Here is an 18291-nt window from a genome sequence, read left to right as displayed (position 1 = left end):
TTTTATTCAATGACTCAAAAAAGAGAAATTAAAGATTTATGAGTTGAACGATCATTTAACCGCAGAGATTATATCTTTGTTGTTGTTGAAATTTGATCGTTTCTTTACAGAATTATTTAAAATAGTTACTTCAATAAAATGCGTTCAAGAGCTTCAATTCGCTGCTCTAAATTTTTTACTTTATCGCGAAATGTTTCACTGTTTTCTATTCGTGATTCGAGGAAATCAACACGATTTTCCAGATCCATCAATGTCATCACACTCAGCTGTCCGTGATTTTGAGATTTTTCAATACCTCGGGCTCCGATACAAGATGTTTCCCGTTTGAAATTTTCGCACCTCAGTTTGTGTGGCCAAAGAAATCCCAGGCTATTCATCGCAGCTTCACACGCTTTTGTAACTTCTTCGCATAGCGATTTACACGGCGGTTCCGAGGAACACGGCGGTGCGTATAGTGCACATAGAAATTCATTCAGGGAATCGCTGCAATTTATCCGCGGCCAAAAAAACAAGTCCCAAAGAGCTTCTTCTTGGTTCCGATTGAAGACATTCAGCATTTTTGTTTGATTGTATGACAATCCTATTTTACACATCGGAATCGTTATATCCTGACAGGTGTCAGTTCTTTTGATGTAGGCACTATCGTTGACATTAAAATGAAGCGCCATAAACATCAAAATCCAAATCGTAGACATTTTGCTGATCTATCCCACTCAATGCAGTATATATAATACAGGCAGCGCTGAATTCTGTATCTATTAGTTATTTACAATTACAATAATGACGATAGTTGCATTTGCAATAATAATGAGGTCGTTCATTTGACTAAACGTGTTACAATGTCGCGAGGACTTCAGTGTAGTTTTCAGACCCGGGCCAACCGTTCCCTGTGCAATCAGCCACAGCAAGTCCTCATCCTGATCGAATGTTCTGAACCCAAGTGAAGTGTGGACGATCAGTTTTTGAAAGTGTACCGATGAATGTCTATGTCTGTAGTGTTTGTATTGCATTTTCAATTAAAAATCATAATGTCTCTTGTCAGGGGAAATAATTCTCGATGATAAACTGGCTGGCGACTGTTGATTTCCTCAGATCCATGAAAAATAAAATCGACGAAAAAATGGCATGTTTACTAGTAATAACAATCACAGAGATGTTTATTTATTATCGTGGACACTACATGTACAAGCCAGAAGCTTCATGGCCGCCACCTATCGGACGGAACACATATTATCGATATACCAACAACAGAATGTACACACCTGAGTATGCACATGTAAAATAGCACATCATATTGATGATGTGCTATTTTACATGTATTCGTTCTATGTCAAAACAAATTTACAAAAATGGTAGTTTTGACCACATTTTGTAAAACTCCCTGATAAATACCATCCGATCTGATACGGGTTAACCCTGATAATAGGCTACCTGAGCATTGCATATTAAGAATATCTAGCCTTTTTTGACGGATACATTTACGCATTAGCTTATAATTATCAAGGGTTATTTGTAAAATGTATAATTCTTCTAAGTAGATCTACGAAAATAAATCTTCATAAAAAATGTGACAAATTAATTATTAAAACTTCGAAGTTCTATCAATCGAGACATTCTGAAAAGGATACTGATACCTATAGTTCACCACGTATTGATTTAATCAGTATCCATCTTCAAAGCTGCCTTTATAATAAACATTTCAGTGCAAACTGGCTTTTTAAAAATACTTTTGATCTTACAAATACGTGAACTACAACTATATAATTGAACCACAACAAGTAAATAGAGTAGAACCTCGTTACAGCAAACTTCACGGGACCAGAAAATATGTTCATTATAACCGATAGATTGAATTTTCTTATGTGCGACGAAATTCTATATTTGTTATATCTGATGAATCATTGTTTCTGAGTTCGTTGTTACGAGGTTCCGCTGTATTTTAACAGTATCAAACTCTTCTACAAATACAACAGTAATCTTGTTTTACACATTGAGTAAACATAAGTCGATCGATCTCAGACTGCGTTTACCGCGCAGCAGACGGCTTCAGATTATCACTTGCTGCCCCCTGACCGTAAATACATTTAAAAGAAATTTTCATACTCAAAATTCATATAATGACGACCCATCCTTGCTCCGTCTGCCCAAGAATTCCGAGTACATGAGAGGGTATTTATTGGTCCAGTTAGATCTGAGGCAGCTCGGTCTTATACTTTAACAATCAGAAAAACTATTCATTAATTAAATAATGAATTGAGCAAACCAGTTTACTGTACAATTTGACAAAAAATATCAACCTAAAAAAAAAATTATGATTCAACTTTCTTTGTTTTTGCGAAAAAAGTCTGATTTCAATAGACGAATAAATAGAACTATATTGATAACAGTCATTATAAAGAGGCCGCTACTACCGAGGGCGAACGCTGGGATAGGTATACTATCCTTATTCAACATGATCCAACGAGTCAGCCAACTCAATGTCGATATACGGAAAAATATATAAGTACCTGAAACAAACAAACAAAACATTTATAAACGTGTAATTTGTGGATTTGTTTTGATGTTTGGAGTCGACTGTGGCAATCAAAGATTCCACTTGTGGCAAATGAGTATCCACCTGGTGTCGCTAGTTAGAACTAAGAAATGATTGAGAATAGGTGGGACGATAGCTACCTGGTGCGATACTGCTGGTGCAGCATGGAGCTACCCACCTGGTGCGATACTGCTGGTGCAGCATGGAGCACCCCACCTGGTGCGATACTGCTGGTGCAACATGGAGCACACTATCTGGTGTGATACTGCTGGTGCAGCAAGGAGCACGCTATCTGGTGCGATACTGCTGGTGCAGCATGGAGCACGCCACTTGGCGCGATACTGCTGGTGCAGCATGGAGCACCCCACCTGGTGCGATACTGCTGGTGCAGCATGGAGCACGCCACTTGGCGCGATACTGATGGTGCAGCATGGAGCACCCCACCTGGTGCGATACTGCTGGTGCAGCAAGGAGCATGCCACCAGGTCCAATACTGCTTGTGGATTATCACATATTTTCTAGACTGAATTGAATGACTTACCAACTGTGACTAAACTGTTTAACCGATAAGTCATGGATGAGCGTGAAATGTTAGCAATCTGCATCAGTTGTCGTGAGTGCAGGAATATACTGTTTACTTCAACCAATAGCGACACTAAACTATATGTGATGTATTTCTGCGCGAATAAACTAAAACTAAAACAAGCCATCACCTAAAACACAAGAAAAAACACTTAATCACTTTTCAGCAAAGGGGATCAGGTAAACAAGGATCCAACAGGACCCAGTTCCACAGTGTGAATTAAGATTTGAGTCTGCTCATTGAAAATAAACTAACTTTTTAACTCTGAGTTTACTCCAACTCACAACTGTTGAATTGGCTCCAGTTGATTAAAGTGGATGAAGTTTTAACCAGTGCACAATTAAAACAGCATTCTGATACATGAAGTTAAATTTATAACAAACTTTTCATGGTTCTTGGCTCTCAGCTGATTGATTTCACTATTGAGATGAACCGACGAACAGCTCCGTAGAACTCATTTGCTAGGCTAAATTTCTTTCTCAATTTCTATGAAACGGTTCTGCCATGAAAATTGGATGAAATTATTTTCAAAATCAAAAGCTTGACTTGAATATTGATTTGTCTACTATGTATATTGACTACTATTTGAATTGATACAGGTAAAAATCTAACCACAAATATTTGGCATTAATCCAACAGCTGGTTAATCTGATAAACCCATTAATTTCGCTATTCAATCTATCTTCCTATTGTATTTATCATGAACATTCTAACAATGAATTCAAAGTTTAAAATGTTCTTCATTTATTTCACATTTAAAACAGGTTCAAACTTACAACTACGTGATGACCCATTATTTCTTGAGCACTACGTTTACTATCACCATGTGTATTATGAACAAAATCATGTAGAAAATATCCTGAAATTAGGACAAACAATTAGCTTGATTACAAACCAACAAAAAAAATCCTGAATTAGGACAACGTGGTTAATTCAATCAACCAATGAAGTCATGATGCCCGATTAATATTTCATAATGAATGAGATTGCAGGATATGAAATGCACAGCATAGGCCTACACGGTTCAATTCAACTCTAAAGCTCAAGTCAATATTGTAATAAGTGTTGATCCTAATTTATAAACAAGATCCCATTCAACAGTTCTTCAATTAAATCTAGTTGATTTCTTTAACAGTTGTGAATCTGAAATCCAGCACTATAGTGGTTCTTACCAGTAGAAAATGACACCAGACAAATTGAATAAATGTTGTGAGATGTGAACATATTTTCAGCCATGTGTGGAAACCAGTAAAAACTACAATACAATTTGAGACATTATGTTTAACAACAAGTTAAAGAGTCTAACCCTTACGGACACACTCACCCTACTCAACAGCCCTGGCCCCCCTTAGCCCCTCCCATTACTAATTAGACAGACTTACTCATCATTTGTATCGTTTAAAACCAATTGTAATGACTTATCGCAAATTACACGAAGCCCTTCTAATATATAGATTAACCAAGCCCCGGCCACACCCATGAAGAAGGCAAACTTTGTATTATTAGAAATTACTAATACTAACTACTAAGAAGAAAGTGGTAAATAAAAAGTAAAAGCTCTTTTTCTTACCACAAAACCGATCCGACTCCAGACAAACAGGAATGTATGAACGAAATAAATATATTGTTGAATCGCCATTGCGAGCTTCTAACGGCTACAATTCGTTCAGATATTCGCAGAGGAAGAATCTTATCGAATACAACGTACAGAAATTGATCGATACATTGGAAACATACGAACGACATGAGAATTATAGATACAACTCGTATATTGTGCATGGATAGTAAACTGTCTCCAGCATCTGCTGCAGCTGCTGCAGAGTCTGATTTCAACTCATTCATACTTCCAGTCATTACACAAAAAACTGCTGGCAACCAAGACTAATAAATAAGCACTAGAAAAACTCCAAGACAAGTTTCCGCATGTAACGAGAACATGAACATGTGTGCGTTATATAAGAGCGCACCTGAAACGATGATGACAGAAACCCGCGTTTAAATAACAAAAAAAATAATCAAAATAATAATTTTCAATATCAAAATAATTAAAGTAGTTCATGCTTAAAGCAAATAATTTAAGGATTTTTAACGTAAGCCACTATGTCAGCTAAAGTAATTTTTTTTTCTTATAATCGATGTTTCCGTTTGAAATGACTATTTTATAGTCAGCAATTCAATGCAATCTAATTTTATTGATGAACCGGAAGTCGCATACGTCGCACTATTTAGTGAAAGACACCGATAAATTGCTGAAACAAGGAAAAAAATCGAACAAAATGGGAAAGAAAAGAGGAGTTGTAGAATCAGAAGACGTAGATACAACTGCCGTATGCCCGGCCCCGAGCCTTGATTTAGAGCCAGGTAGAATAAATAGTTTAGACAATAATACCGCCGCGAGCAGTCTGAGTGAGGAGAGTAGTCAGTAGAGAGAGTCCGTCTGTGAACTGGGTACTGAACTGAGTCTAGTTTTCACTCCTCTCCTCATAGAAATGTAATTTTTCTCAGCTAGGGCCCACTACATCAAGCTTCTCTTGACAGATTGTCTGTTAAAAAGCCCTCCAGTATACTGGTATACTCACTCTCACAGGCACCCCGGAGTAGTGAGTGGTGCCGATTGGTCGGATGTTGCTGGCCTGTCGGCTGGAGCTGAACTGGTCTGTGTCTGTGTCTAGCATACCAGCTTGAATTCTATGTTCATACAAAAACCGGCTACATGTTATTTCTTACAGAAACACCACCTCACAAAAAACACAAGAAACATAAAAAGAAACACAAAAAGAGTAAACATGGCGAAACAGCGGATCAGTCATCTGAATATATCAGTGTCGATGACGATAGCCCTAAACCTGCCATCAAACTTAAAATCAAAATTGGTAAAGAAACCTTGGGCACGACCAGGTATAGATATAGTTATTGAAGCTACAGTTAAACTTGCTACGGATAAGTTGTCTCTTCTATTATTGAATCCAAATTTTAAAATAATTGTGACAACTATAACCAGCAGCAAGTTTTACTGAAGAGTTTCTGAATGACATCATTCATTTCGTTTATATGGTTTACTATTTTATACTAATAATTGATGGTATTGTTTTATACAGCGTTACTAAAACAGCCCTGGCAAGCGCTGAAGTTCTACCCATCTCGGCATCTAAAGGAGGTCGGTAAATAAATATCAACTTTGAAATTGTGTTTCTCTCCTGAGATGAAAATTTATTCAATGGTTTTTTTTTCTGACTTGATATTTCAGTAAAGGATGAAAATGATGATACTTCAGATGAAGAGAAACAGTGGTTAGATGCTTTAGAGAAAGGAGATTTAGATGATAATGGCGAACTGAAAAAATCAAAAGATAAAAAACTATTGACAACTCGTCAGAAAGCGTTACTTCACGGAAAAAAAGAAAAAGAATTGTTACAGTTACCAATCGGTAAAAACACTAACTGCCCTTTTAATAACAATAGTACAGAAATTGTGATTACAGGGTGGCGCCTCTTACCAGAATATCAGGGGAAAGTCGGGGAAATTTCATTTTAGAAAACTGGAGATAATGATCGTTTGATTGATGTTTCAGAAACGAAATCAGTGGAATTGACTAAAGAACAGTTGGCTCGACGCCAACAAACAGCCAGCAGACGACGGCAGCAGGCTCATGAAAAACAGGAGAAAGATAAGGTTTGAATTTGAAACATGATTTGACTAGTTTTTAGATGATGGTTTAGATAATTTATTTTCACAATCTGATTATTTCATCTTCTTTGCAGAAATTAACATTAGAACGCCTGTTAAAGAAACAGGAATCAAAGAATAAGGCAATGAGGGTAAGATGCTATTCATACTCAACCGTAGGGAGGAAGACAGGGACAAACATTGGCCTCTTCTTCATAGAGGTGCATGTGACACACGTCATCATTTGTAGAGACCTGTTTTGTACATTATGATGATTATTGATGATGATCATGATTATTAGGGGATTTACAAACTTCTAGGATCTGTCATATAAATCGGTTATTGTCTGTGTCAACCAATATATGCTGTAAGTGCTTTGGAGCATGTATTTGTACCTTGTACAGAGCACTAAATATGGTAATAATAATGATAATGATAATAGAGGGTGTTGTATCCTAAAAGTACTTGTACTGCCTTTCCTCTCATATTATGTAATATCAAAAATACATTTTTGGTAATATGCATCGTCAGAAGGGGTTGAAAATCATCGCAATTTTGATAATGTAGTTTATAAACGGCGACTAAACAAAAATAATGAGTAAATTACTACATGATTGTTTGATTGTATCAATTGTTTGGGTGTTTTTCAGTCGAAAGGTTCCAAGAAGATGAATATTCCTCGAGTCAGATATTTATCAAATAAATCTGGTATCAGAGTCAGTATTCCACATGGATTTCAGTATCCACTTGTATCAGCTGAACCATTACCGTAAGTAGTGATAAAATTTGGATAATTTTACTGACCGCATATCTCTTTATCAATACGTTATTCAATGAAAAATGAATTAATCGTAACATTTTAAACAAAGAAAATCCTCGGAATTTTCTGATATAACATGAAAAAATCAGGGAAAACTCGAGGAATTTGTAAATTGGCTGAAAGTGGTCACTGTGTCTTAATTGAATCGATGATTTTTTAAGGAATTTTGATATATATTTTCAGGCCACCTAAAGCGAAGGAAATGTGTGGTGTTGAAGGTTGCAATAATCCCAAAAAGTACAATTGTTCAAAGACTTCGGTTCGACTTTGTAGTTTAGCGTGTTACCGGAAAAATTTAGAACAAAATTCGGGAGAAACAAAAACTTGATTAATGGAAAGTCTACAATAAGATGATAATTGATATTTATTGATTGATTTTATGGAGGACGAAAACCAGCGAAATTATCGCGTTGTATATCTCGAGTTAAACCACGATGAAAGAATCATGTGTGAAAATTTGCGCTGTGAAATTTTCCAACTTAAAAATACATTTCATCTTTTTCATTCTGGATTTGTGAAGGTGGAACTAGATTTCTTGTCGCGTTGTAAAAACCATAAAATACAAGTTCACAAATAGTTAACGCTATATGAAATATGAAGTTTTTATTAAGAAAATAACTATCAAAAATAATATACATTTTACACTTTAAATATACATTTGAATCGATCAGAAATTTGACTATAAACTTGTTTTGATACAATGGGCCTAGTTTTATGGTCCAGGCGGCATTAACTGGGACTTAAAAATATACTGGGGTTACCTTGACTGAATTAGCTACATACCAACTACACTTAAGTCTAGTCTAACTAGTAACCTATAACATCATCTGAAATTCACACTATTTTTGACTGACATGATAAATCAGGGTCTCTACAGATCAGTCATTCATGGAGTTTTAAAAGAGAACATTTCAAATTGCCTATTCTCGAAATTGATAGGAGTTTCGTGCATTTTGTAAACGAGTTTCAAGCATCTTTAAAATCATTGTCCATTAATCAAGGAGTAATAGGGACCCGGTAAATATCTACCCTAAAGTGAACAAAGTTTCTTTAAAGTCTAAGCTCTATTTGAGGAATTGATTCTATGTCTGATGTTTTCTCCACTGCCGTTCTCCTCGTATAAAGGCAAACCGCCGTCTAAATCTTCGAGGTCATGAAATTGTTTCAAATGAAATTTCGTCACTTGTAAATGAACCATGGAACGAATCGCGAAATAACCGGATATCATCTGAACGACGAGGAACGCGAGAAGGACGATGTTAGCGGCGCGCTCTAGTGGTAAAATCCAAGTGGCTTCGTTTAATAAGATGAACAATGTCAACGGAAACTGGATGATAATCGTCAGTAACCAACAACCAGCCAGCTCCGGAACCTACAAATATATAAATTCATTGTGACAGGTTTAGACAATTTTGAAATCCAGCAGGACAATCACAAGACAATCATCTTCAATTTGTTAAGAGAATCTGATCTTCTCCTCCAACGTATGTTAGAAGTTGCGTACATGCTTTAAGAATCAGAGGCTGGTTCCATAGTCGAGACTTAAGCCCGAAAGTGGTCTTAAATCTTAAGACTGGTCTTAAGTTGTTAGATTGGCTATAGAACTAAGGTAGTTTTAGACTGGTTTTTAAGTTGTTAGATTGGCTATAGAACTAAGGTAGTTTTAGACTGGTTTTTAAGTTGTTAGATTGGCTATAAATCAAAATAAGCTAAACTGGTTTTAAGTTGTTAGATTGGCTATAAAACCAAAATAAGCTAAACTGGTCTTAAGTTGTTAGATTGGCTATAGAACTAAGATAGTTTTAGACTGGTCTTAAGTCTAAGCAATGACTATGGAACCGGCCCCAGAGGCAGAAGAAATGACTAAGGCACTTTTAGATAAAGCAGAAAGATTTTAGAAATCCAGTCACCTTAATCATGTCTATTTATTGCCAAAAGAGCCGCACATCAATAGACCTCTAACCGTCCATGATATTGATGATGATGAAAGATACTGAAGCATTAACTAGAGTTTATAGTGATAGTTACCTTTTCAGTGAGATTTCCCATGAATCCAATATATAGTCGGACTATTTCAACAATTGTCAGCGTAAGGATGATCGCGATCAGAATAATTCGATACAGCATCGATAAGTAATTATACTGTAAAATAAATTCATTTCATCAATCAGATAATTCTCAAATTTCTCGACATAAGTTTCCGTAACTTTATTTTCTGCGTAAGTTTTCCAAAATTGAAGATAATATAGCGATGATGCGAATAGACTATCAACTATCCATTGGTTAGTCTAAATACCAGTCGTTGTTACGGGTGTTGTTTGTGGAACCACGGCTAGGTACTAGACTATCCAGTGGTTAACTCTAACCAACTTTTGACCAACTACACTACAGCCCCTCCTAGTTAGTTACCTAATCGTTGGTGGTAAGCTTTTTAAAATTGGATGAGCTTATACTTATGTGGTTTGTGAAATTATCCGATCGTTAAACCAAACCACAGACAGGTTACTGACTGAGCCCCTCCCTCCCTGATGCCTTACCTTCATTACAAATGACATGATGACACAAATGAACCAGAACGGAAAATAAAATCCGTTAAAATAAAGAGCCATTTGTAACGGTAAACTAGATACATATTCATTCCCTGCAAAAATACAAAATATTAATTTAACTTTCATTAGACACTGACATTGACAGTCGAGGTTTGAGTCCAACATGAGTCGGATGAGAAGAAAATAAAATATAGGCCTAGTTTCAGACAAAAACAAAAAATTCATGATGATTCTAGGCTATTTCAGAAGAGAAATGCGGACCTAATTCGTGAAGGGAAAATATTTTACCTGATTTGATTAAATGATGCGCAGGAATGAGACTCTGAGACAGTTTATGAGTAGGAAAAACAACATCTGTAAATTGAGTGAGAGTTTTACGTAGAGCCGCCATTATAGCTTCATTAGCAACAATTCAATTCAATTTGAAATTTATTGTTGTAATTGCTGGCCCTCTAACCCTAGGCTTGGCCTGGGTGTAAAACGTAGAAACCCTAGGGTTAGCCTTCTTGTTGTGAAGCTTATAAAACCCTAGGGTTAGCCTTGTGAGTGTAGTAACCCTAGACCGGTTGTTGGTGTAAAACGTAGGAACTCGTTGGGTTGGCCTGACTGTTAGTTCACAGAATTCCCGCTAGAAAAACAATTCAATTCATGACAGTCACAATTCAAAAGTTTGTGTGGTGGGTAGGCCTATGTTTTACATCATTCTTAACGTAGTTCTCGATAGGAATCACTGATATGAATCACTGCTGCAGAGAATCCGTAAGGGAATCAGTGACATCGATCTAAAACATACGTCGACCTTTTTAACTGGGATAAAAGCAATCAAATTAAAATTTATTGCTACCACCGTCACAAAAATTAAAAAGTGAACCACATTAGGCCAGGGAGTCTGAAATAGTTCTATACCCCTGCTGGGTACCCCCTGCTGCTATGTCGTATAAGAAAGCTTGAATTTCTATTTTAGGAATTCACAAACTTGAAATCTCATCATGCGTAGATCGAGAATTCAAGTGAAGCCGAATCTGGCGCTTAAATCGTCCAGTCGTGTTTCAACTCGTCAAAGCGTTACCGCGGAAACGTCTTCATCCGTCGCTAAGAAACCTGCCGTCAGCCCTGTCGTTTCGAGTGGCGAGAAAATCAGTCACAATGCAACAGTGGTTACCACAGCAACAGTTGCAGCAACATCGCATTCAGAGGTTGCCGTAGTAACAACTCCTCCACCTATACAACGAAACCCGTAAGTTGATTATTCAGTCTAGAAATACCGAGAATAATTGTGGGAATATTTACAAACATTTTTCATTTTTGTTTTTTCAGCATCAAATCAATAACGATGAAAAAATCTGATGCAGCAATAGTTGAAAAGAAAACGACATCAGCGACAACAACAACAGTATCGTCGGCAGCAACAGCAGCAGCAGCAGCAGCAGTAGTTACAGTTACATCTGCTGAAAAGGAGACCATAGTAAAAAATACTCAAAAATCAACAAGTAAAATTCAAACTACCACAACTCACAAGGTAAATATTTACACCAGGTTCCACAGTTCAGGGTTCCAAAGTTCAGGGTCCAGTTCCACAGTTCAGGACCCAGTTCCACAGTTCTGAGTCCAGTTCCACAGTTCTGGATACAGTTCCACAGTTCTGAACCCAGTTCCACAGTTCTGGATCAAGTTCCACAGTTCTGGAACTAGTTCCACAGTTCTGAACTCAGTTCCACAGTTCTGGACTCAGTTCCACAGTTCTGGACTCAGTTCCACGGTTCTGAACTCAGTTCCACGGTTCTGAACTCAGTTCCAAAGTTCTGGTCTCAGTTCCACGGTTCTGAACTCAGTTCCACAGTTCTGGACTCAATTCCACAGTTCAGGGTCCAGTTCCACAGTTCAGGGTCCAGTTCCACAGTTCTGGATCCAGGTCCACAGTTCTGGGTACAGTTCCACAGTTCTGGACTCAATTCCACAGCTCAGGGTCCAGTTCCACAGTTCAGAATTCAGTTCCTGATGTCTCAAATTACTCTTCAAAATGGCTTATACTTGAATCGACTGTGGACTTTAAACTTTGAAATCTAGTGAAATTACATGTACAAAGTTAGTTTCTATGATAAGAAAGCGCGTGAAAGAGAATTCCCAAAATTTCATATTTTGCATTTTTTGTTTTCCAGCCAAAAAAATCGCGTGCTCCTCGTTATAAAGTGAGTTTTGACCCGGAGAATCCACCAGATCGAACTAAAATGACAATGAGAGATCTCATTCACTGGAATCCATCATCAAACCCTATGAAGTAAGAATCGCTTCAAAATCTGCTTAACCCTTTCAGTGCTGACTAATCAATACCCTATAGTGCTGGAGATAATTTGAAAATTTTGAAAAAATCCGCCCTAGTGTGCTGAATAACAGGAATACCACTAGAGTGCGTCTACACCGCGGCGCGGTGTATCGTTAGTTACTAGAATTTCACTATGTTTGACAGGTGCTGCCATTTAAAAAAATAAAAACAAAAACAAAAACTAATTACTTATTACTGATTCATACACCGCACTGCGGTGTAGACGCACTGAAGGGTTAAATCCACATCATTTGGGACTGATCTACTTTATTTAGTTCGAATGAGAATTTCCTATGCAGTTATCACATTGAAAACTCTTGGGATTTGTAAACGGGCGGAAAGTGGTCGTTTTGTCTTGATAACTTGAAAATATGCTGTTGCGATATCTTAATCATAGATCATTGAAGTGTAAAAACGGGAAAACTCGGGGGAATCAGAAAACTAAGGGAAATTGGATATTCAATATTCATGTCTCTTTATCAATACGGGATTCAATGAAAAATGAATGAATTGTAACATTTGAAGCCGCAGAAACTCAAGCGTAAGTTCGAGTATCGGAAAATATGTTTGCAAGTCAGAAAATGATTTTGTTGTTTGTCAGAGTTAGAGTTGAGCGAGGTTTACTGTATTGTCTATTTATTGTATGTTATAATGGTTTTATAACTCACCTCGTCTTTTTCACTAGATACACATTAAAAAACAAAAAAGCGAAAACATCGAAAGAGAGTGACGATACAACAATAGAATCTTCATCGCCTCGGGCAACGGAAGATGATCGCTCGTCGGTGGCGGGCAATGACGAATCAACTCATAGCAAGGAGCAGCAGGAGCTTGAAGAGGAAGAGCAGACTGCAGCTCCTGCTCCTCAGCTTACGGTCGGACCTGATGGTAGTATCATACTCAATGAGGCAAGGTATGTGTCCTACACTCCAAACCTACCTGTGCCTATCTAGATAAGCCTACCTGTGCCTATCTAGATAAGCCTACCTGTGCCTATCTATCTAGATAAGCCTACCTGTGCCTATCTAGATAAGCCTACCTGTGCCTATCTAGATAAGCCTACCTGTACCTATCTAGATAAGCCTACCTGTACCTATCTAGATAAGCCTACCTGTGCCTATCTATCTAGATAAGCCTACCTGTGCCTATCTAGATAAGCCTACCTGTGCCTATCTAGATAAGCCTACCTGTACCTATCTAGATAAGCCTACCTGTGCCTATCTATCTAGATAAGCCTACCTGTGCCTATCTAGATAAGCCTACCTGTACCTATCTAGATAAGCCTACCTGTGCCTATCTATCTAGATAAGCCTACCTGTGCCTATCTAGATAAGCCTACCTGTACCTATCTAGATAAGCCTACCTGTACCTATCTAGATAAGCCTACCTGTACCTATCTAGATAAGCCTACCTGTACCTATCTAGATAAGCCTACCTGTGCCTATCTAGATAAGCCTACCTGTGCCTATCTAGATAAGCCTACCTGTACCTATCTAGATAAGCCTACCTGTGCCTATCTAGATAAGCCTACCTGTGCCTATCTAGATAAGCCTACCTGTACCTATCTAGATAAGCCTACCTGTGCCTATCTAGATAGATAAGCCTATCAGTGTCTATCTAGATAAGCCTACCTGTGCCTATCTAGATAAGCCTACCTGTACCTATCTAGATAGATAAGCCTATCAGTGTCTATTTAGGTAAGCCTACCTGTGCCTATCTAGATAAGCCTACCTGTACCTATCTAGATAAGCCTACCTGTGCCTATCTAGATAGATAAGGCTATCAGTGTCTATTTAGATAAGCCTACCTGTGCCTATCTAGATAAGCCTACCTGTACCTATCTAGATAAGCCTACCTGTGCCTATCTAGATAGATAAGCCTATCAGTGCCTATCTAGGTAAGCCTACCTGTGCCTATCTAGATAAGCCTACCTGTACCTATCTAGATAAGCCTACCTGTGCCTATCTAGATAGATAAGCCTATCAGTGCCTATCTAGGTAAGCCTACCTGTGCCTATCTAGATAAGCCTACCTGTACCTATCTAGATAAGCCTACCTGTGCCTATCTAGATAGATAAGCCTATCAGTGCCTATCTAGGTAAGCCTACCTGTGCCTATCTAGATAAGCCTACCTGTACCTATCTAGATAAGCCTACCTGTGCCTATCTAGATAGATAAGCCTATCAGTGCCTATCTAGATAAGCCTACCTGTGCCTATCTAGATAGATAAGCCTATCAGTGTCTATCTAGATAAGCCTACCTCTGCCTATCTAGATAAGCCTACCTGTGCCTATCTAGATAGATAAGCCTATCAGTGTCTATCTAGATAAGCCTACCTGTGCCTATCTAGGTAAGCCTACCTGTGCCTATCTAGATAGATAAGCCTACCTGTGCCTATCTAGATAGATAAGCCTATCAGTGTCTATCTAGATAAGCCTACCTGTGCCTATCTAGATAAACCTACCTGTGCCTATCTAGATAGATAAACCTACCTGTGCCTATCTAGGTAAGCCTACCTGTGCCTATCTAGATAGATAAGCCTATCAGTGCCTATCTAGGTAAGCCTACCTGTGCCTATCTAGATAAGCCTACCTGTGCCTATCTAGATAGATAAGCCTATCAGTGCCTATCTAGGTAAGCCTACCTGTGCCTATCTAGATAAGCCTACCTGTACCTATCTAGATAAGCCTACCTGTGCCTATCTAGATAGATAAGCCTATCAGTGCCTATCTAGGTAAGCCTACCTGTGCCTATCTAGATAAGCCTACCTGTACCTATCTAGATAAGCCTACCTGTGCCTATCTATCTAGATAAGCCTACCTGTGCCTATCTAGATAAGCCTACCTGTACCTATCTAGATAAGCCTACCTGTACCTATCTAGATAAGCCTACCTGTGCCTATCTAGATAGATAAGCCTATCAGTGTCTATCTAGATAAGCCTACCTGTGCCTATCTAGGTGAGCCTACCTGTGCGTACTGATGATGTAATGTGATGTACATTTCTAGTTTGTTCGTCCCGGCTGAAAATGATGGCCCTAAATCCCCGATCAACGAAACCAATACCGTAGAAGAAGATGAGAATTATTTTACAACATCGCTGAGTTACAGAAATTATATTCCTACAAAAACATGGACTGAAAGAGGTATATTTGATATAGGGGTTTGAACCTGGTCGTACCTCCCTCGACCGGGAATCGAACCTGATTGCATCAAAACCTTGCCATGTTTTACCTACTTATCGAAACTCTTGAATTTCATTTGCAGAAACTAAAAGATTCTATAAAGCAATCAGTACGTTAGGTACAGATTTCTCGCTGATTCAGAAAATGTTTCCAAAGAGAACACGAACTCAACTGAAGGTAAGAAATACCGATCACTCTCAATAGTATCATTCATTCTGTTTTTATCGAAAAATAGAATTCATTCTTTTTACTTTATTTTGAATTCAGAATAAATTCAAACGTGAAGAGAGAATAAATAAATCGCTGATTGATATGGCTATAGGTATGTCTGAAATTACACCCTTTAAAATGTTCTCTTCAATTTGTTTTGAACTCGCAAACTTTTTACTGATCTGAACTTTACTGTTTAGGGGGAATGTTCGGAAAAATTGTTTGTGATTTGTTTGTGTTTACACACAATTTTTGACCTTCCTCAAGATGCATAGAAGACTTAACAAAGAAAGGGCCGTTTCTTTTAGTAGAGAGAGAGAGTCGAACGTTCAGAACTAAAATAAAATTTATCCTTGAAAAATGATAGCACAATCAATTTCGGCCTCATCAGATAATCAATCGTATTGTAATGATATTATTTTCAAGGATGAATTTGTTATAGTTGTGATTCTGTTGTGGCTGTTTCAAATACTCTATGAATTTCGATAATAAATAGTTTTTTTATTTTTCCAGCCGAGAGACGGAATTTCGATTCATCGATATTTGACGAGTCGTCCGACGAAGAGATCGAACCAAAACCAAAATCAAATAAACGCAAACAGCAAAAAGAAACGAGAACAGGAGGAACTGCCGGAACTGGAACAACAGTCGCTACGCGGTCGCGTAAAAAACGAATTAAAAAAACAGGTTTGTAAATAGTTCCGACTATTTCCAGTCTTGAAGAATATGATTGAGAGAAACTATCAATATCAATTTAAACAATCCTTCAAACCATCTTCAGAGTTTATTTGAAAATGTTGTTTGAATCAAAACATCCTATTTTAGATCAAACCTCGATTGAAAATATGGCATGTGGGCACCTTCTGAAAGTTCCGCTTTTGTGAAAATCAAACCTCCCTCATATACAGGGCTGGCTGTGGGCTTGATTTAGAGATTAGCAAAATTATAATGATAAAACTAACAGGAGTGAATCGTTGATATATTTATTTCTCAATAGTTGATGGTGATTCGAATTCGGATGAAAATGAATCGGAAATTGAAGATATTCTGAAAGAAATGGAAGAAAGTATAGATGGATCGGCAGATTCCGTAAAGAACAGGTAAATAAGTGTGAAAATAGATAGTAATTGTAGGTTAACTGATTTAGGGTCATTCATTTATTACGTACGCATTAGGGGAGGGGGAGGGGTCAGTGCAATTGCGTACTGTAATGCTTAATGTATATGAAAAAATGGCCGATTTTGCGTACAGAGGGGGAGGGGTGGGTAGAAAAATTCAAATTTTATGCGTACGTAATAAATGAATGATCCCTTTGCGATTATCTGATCTGAGATTGCGAGCTTTCGCTACTAGTCTAATAGAGTAGCTTTGTCAGGTAAATGAGTAAAACAACAGTATTCATGTAGTAGTGAATGATACTTTCGAATCTCCATTGATTGAACTCATTGACCTGATTAAGCAACTCTATGCACAAGTTGCCGAAACTTGTGATTTCTAATATCAGTTAAACCTGCTACACCGCATAACTACCTGTTTCCATGTTTACTGATGTGATTCTAAGTTGACACTGGCTCCTCTACAAAAATTCTCATCATTTATATTTGCTAGAAAAACCATGGAGACAAACAATAAGGGGAAATCAACTGTATTGTCAGCCGATGCTACTGGTACGCCGACGTGTGGTCGTCCTGTCGTGGCTGGAACGCCGAGCGCCCAGAATCACACACCGAAACAAGTCCAATACATGAACGTTGAACAGATAATGTCGCGAGTTCGAAAACATTCCGAGAGTATCGGGTCGTCGGGGGATATAGAATCTCCGAGAATAATGAGTCCTCCGCGTGTGTTAATGAGTCCACCCCCGGTACCCGACCAGTCGCTACCTCCCGCCGGTGTCGATGTCAGTTCGTTAAAACCAGGAGAGGTGATTTTACTAACAGTTCGTCAACCGTCCGATGATAATTCTGACTCCGGTTTAGTACATGTTTATATGGTGTCCAATGATAATTCAACAGCATCCTCAACTGCCAGGGCTAGCGACCCCGTTACCAGTGCTGCTAGTCCGGTTTCTCAGAACACTAGTCAGCAATCTGTAGACAATTATCTCAAAGACCTACACGTTGAAATCTGTCCCACTGCCGCTGCCGCTGCTGCTGCTGCTGCCGCTACTGATGTTGTTGTACCTCCTGATAAAAACGTCAACAATTCACCAAGAACATATAGTCATTTATTGCAGTAAACTTCGTTTGCTTCGGAACTCCTAGGACCAGTAACTTCTCTCTGAGGTTCTACGCGAATTCCAGGGTAGTCGGAGCTGGGATGGGTAAGAGATGTGTAATATGTTGTTTTGGGGGCATTATGCCATCATTATTGTACTTCTAAACTTTCTGTTACTAATAAAACGAAAAATATTTTGAGATTGTCA

The 18291-nt window shown here is 38.1% G+C and overlaps 4 protein-coding genes across 6 annotated transcripts; 2 read left to right on the top strand and 2 right to left on the bottom strand.

Moving 5' to 3' along the window:
- Window positions 1–1138: 1138 nt before the first annotated feature.
- Window positions 1139–5044, bottom strand: LOC141899789 (TLC domain-containing protein 2-like). The gene is made up of 5 exons (XM_074786314.1): window positions 4687–5044; window positions 4289–4371; window positions 3893–3975; window positions 3075–3246; window positions 1139–2507 (listed from the first exon to the last, which is right to left on the bottom strand). The coding sequence occupies exons 1-5, from the start codon at window positions 4968–4970 to the stop codon at window positions 2317–2319; spliced, it is 813 nt and encodes a 270-aa protein (XP_074642415.1). The 5' UTR covers window positions 4971–5044; the 3' UTR covers window positions 1139–2316.
- Window positions 5045–5333: 289 nt separating this feature from the next.
- Window positions 5334–8160, top strand: LOC141899466 (INO80 complex subunit B-like). The gene is made up of 8 exons (XM_074785811.1): window positions 5334–5477; window positions 5846–6014; window positions 6215–6273; window positions 6364–6543; window positions 6688–6788; window positions 6878–6934; window positions 7433–7551; window positions 7786–8160. Exons 1-8 carry the CDS (start codon window positions 5393–5395, stop codon window positions 7928–7930), a joined length of 915 nt encoding a protein of 304 aa, XP_074641912.1. The 5' UTR covers window positions 5334–5392; the 3' UTR covers window positions 7931–8160.
- Window positions 8161–8188: 28 nt separating this feature from the next.
- On the bottom strand, window positions 8189–10542 carry LOC141899467 (transmembrane protein 17B-like). Its single transcript, XM_074785813.1, has 4 exons — window positions 10440–10542; window positions 10140–10243; window positions 9631–9744; window positions 8189–8974 (listed from the first exon to the last, which is right to left on the bottom strand). Exons 1-4 carry the CDS (start codon window positions 10540–10542, stop codon window positions 8660–8662), a joined length of 636 nt encoding a protein of 211 aa, XP_074641914.1. The 3' UTR covers window positions 8189–8659.
- Window positions 10543–10781: 239 nt separating this feature from the next.
- On the top strand, window positions 10782–18286 carry LOC141899443 (uncharacterized). Of its 3 annotated transcripts, none has more exons than XM_074785753.1 (11): window positions 10782–10828; window positions 11116–11388; window positions 11469–11670; window positions 12311–12429; window positions 13160–13387; window positions 15481–15617; window positions 15739–15833; window positions 15924–15978; window positions 16380–16553; window positions 16864–16966; window positions 17475–18286. In XM_074785753.1, exons 2-11 carry the CDS (start codon window positions 11141–11143, stop codon window positions 18103–18105), a joined length of 1992 nt encoding a protein of 663 aa, XP_074641854.1. In that variant the 5' UTR covers window positions 10782–10828; window positions 11116–11140; the 3' UTR covers window positions 18106–18286. The 3 variants fall into 3 exon arrangements, with proteins under 3 accessions (XP_074641854.1, XP_074641853.1, XP_074641855.1); XM_074785752.1 differs by having other exon boundaries at window positions 10791–10910; XM_074785754.1 differs by having other exon boundaries at window positions 10815–10832.
- Window positions 18287–18291: the final 5 nt, after the last annotated feature.

The sequence above is a fragment of the Tubulanus polymorphus genome, chromosome 2, assembly GCF_964204645.1.
Source record: "Tubulanus polymorphus chromosome 2, tnTubPoly1.2, whole genome shotgun sequence".
Taxonomy (NCBI): domain Eukaryota; kingdom Metazoa; phylum Nemertea; class Palaeonemertea; order Tubulaniformes; family Tubulanidae; genus Tubulanus; species Tubulanus polymorphus.
The sequence above is the reverse complement of the archived record's forward strand: the minus strand, read 5'-3'. Positions and strand labels throughout refer to the sequence as shown.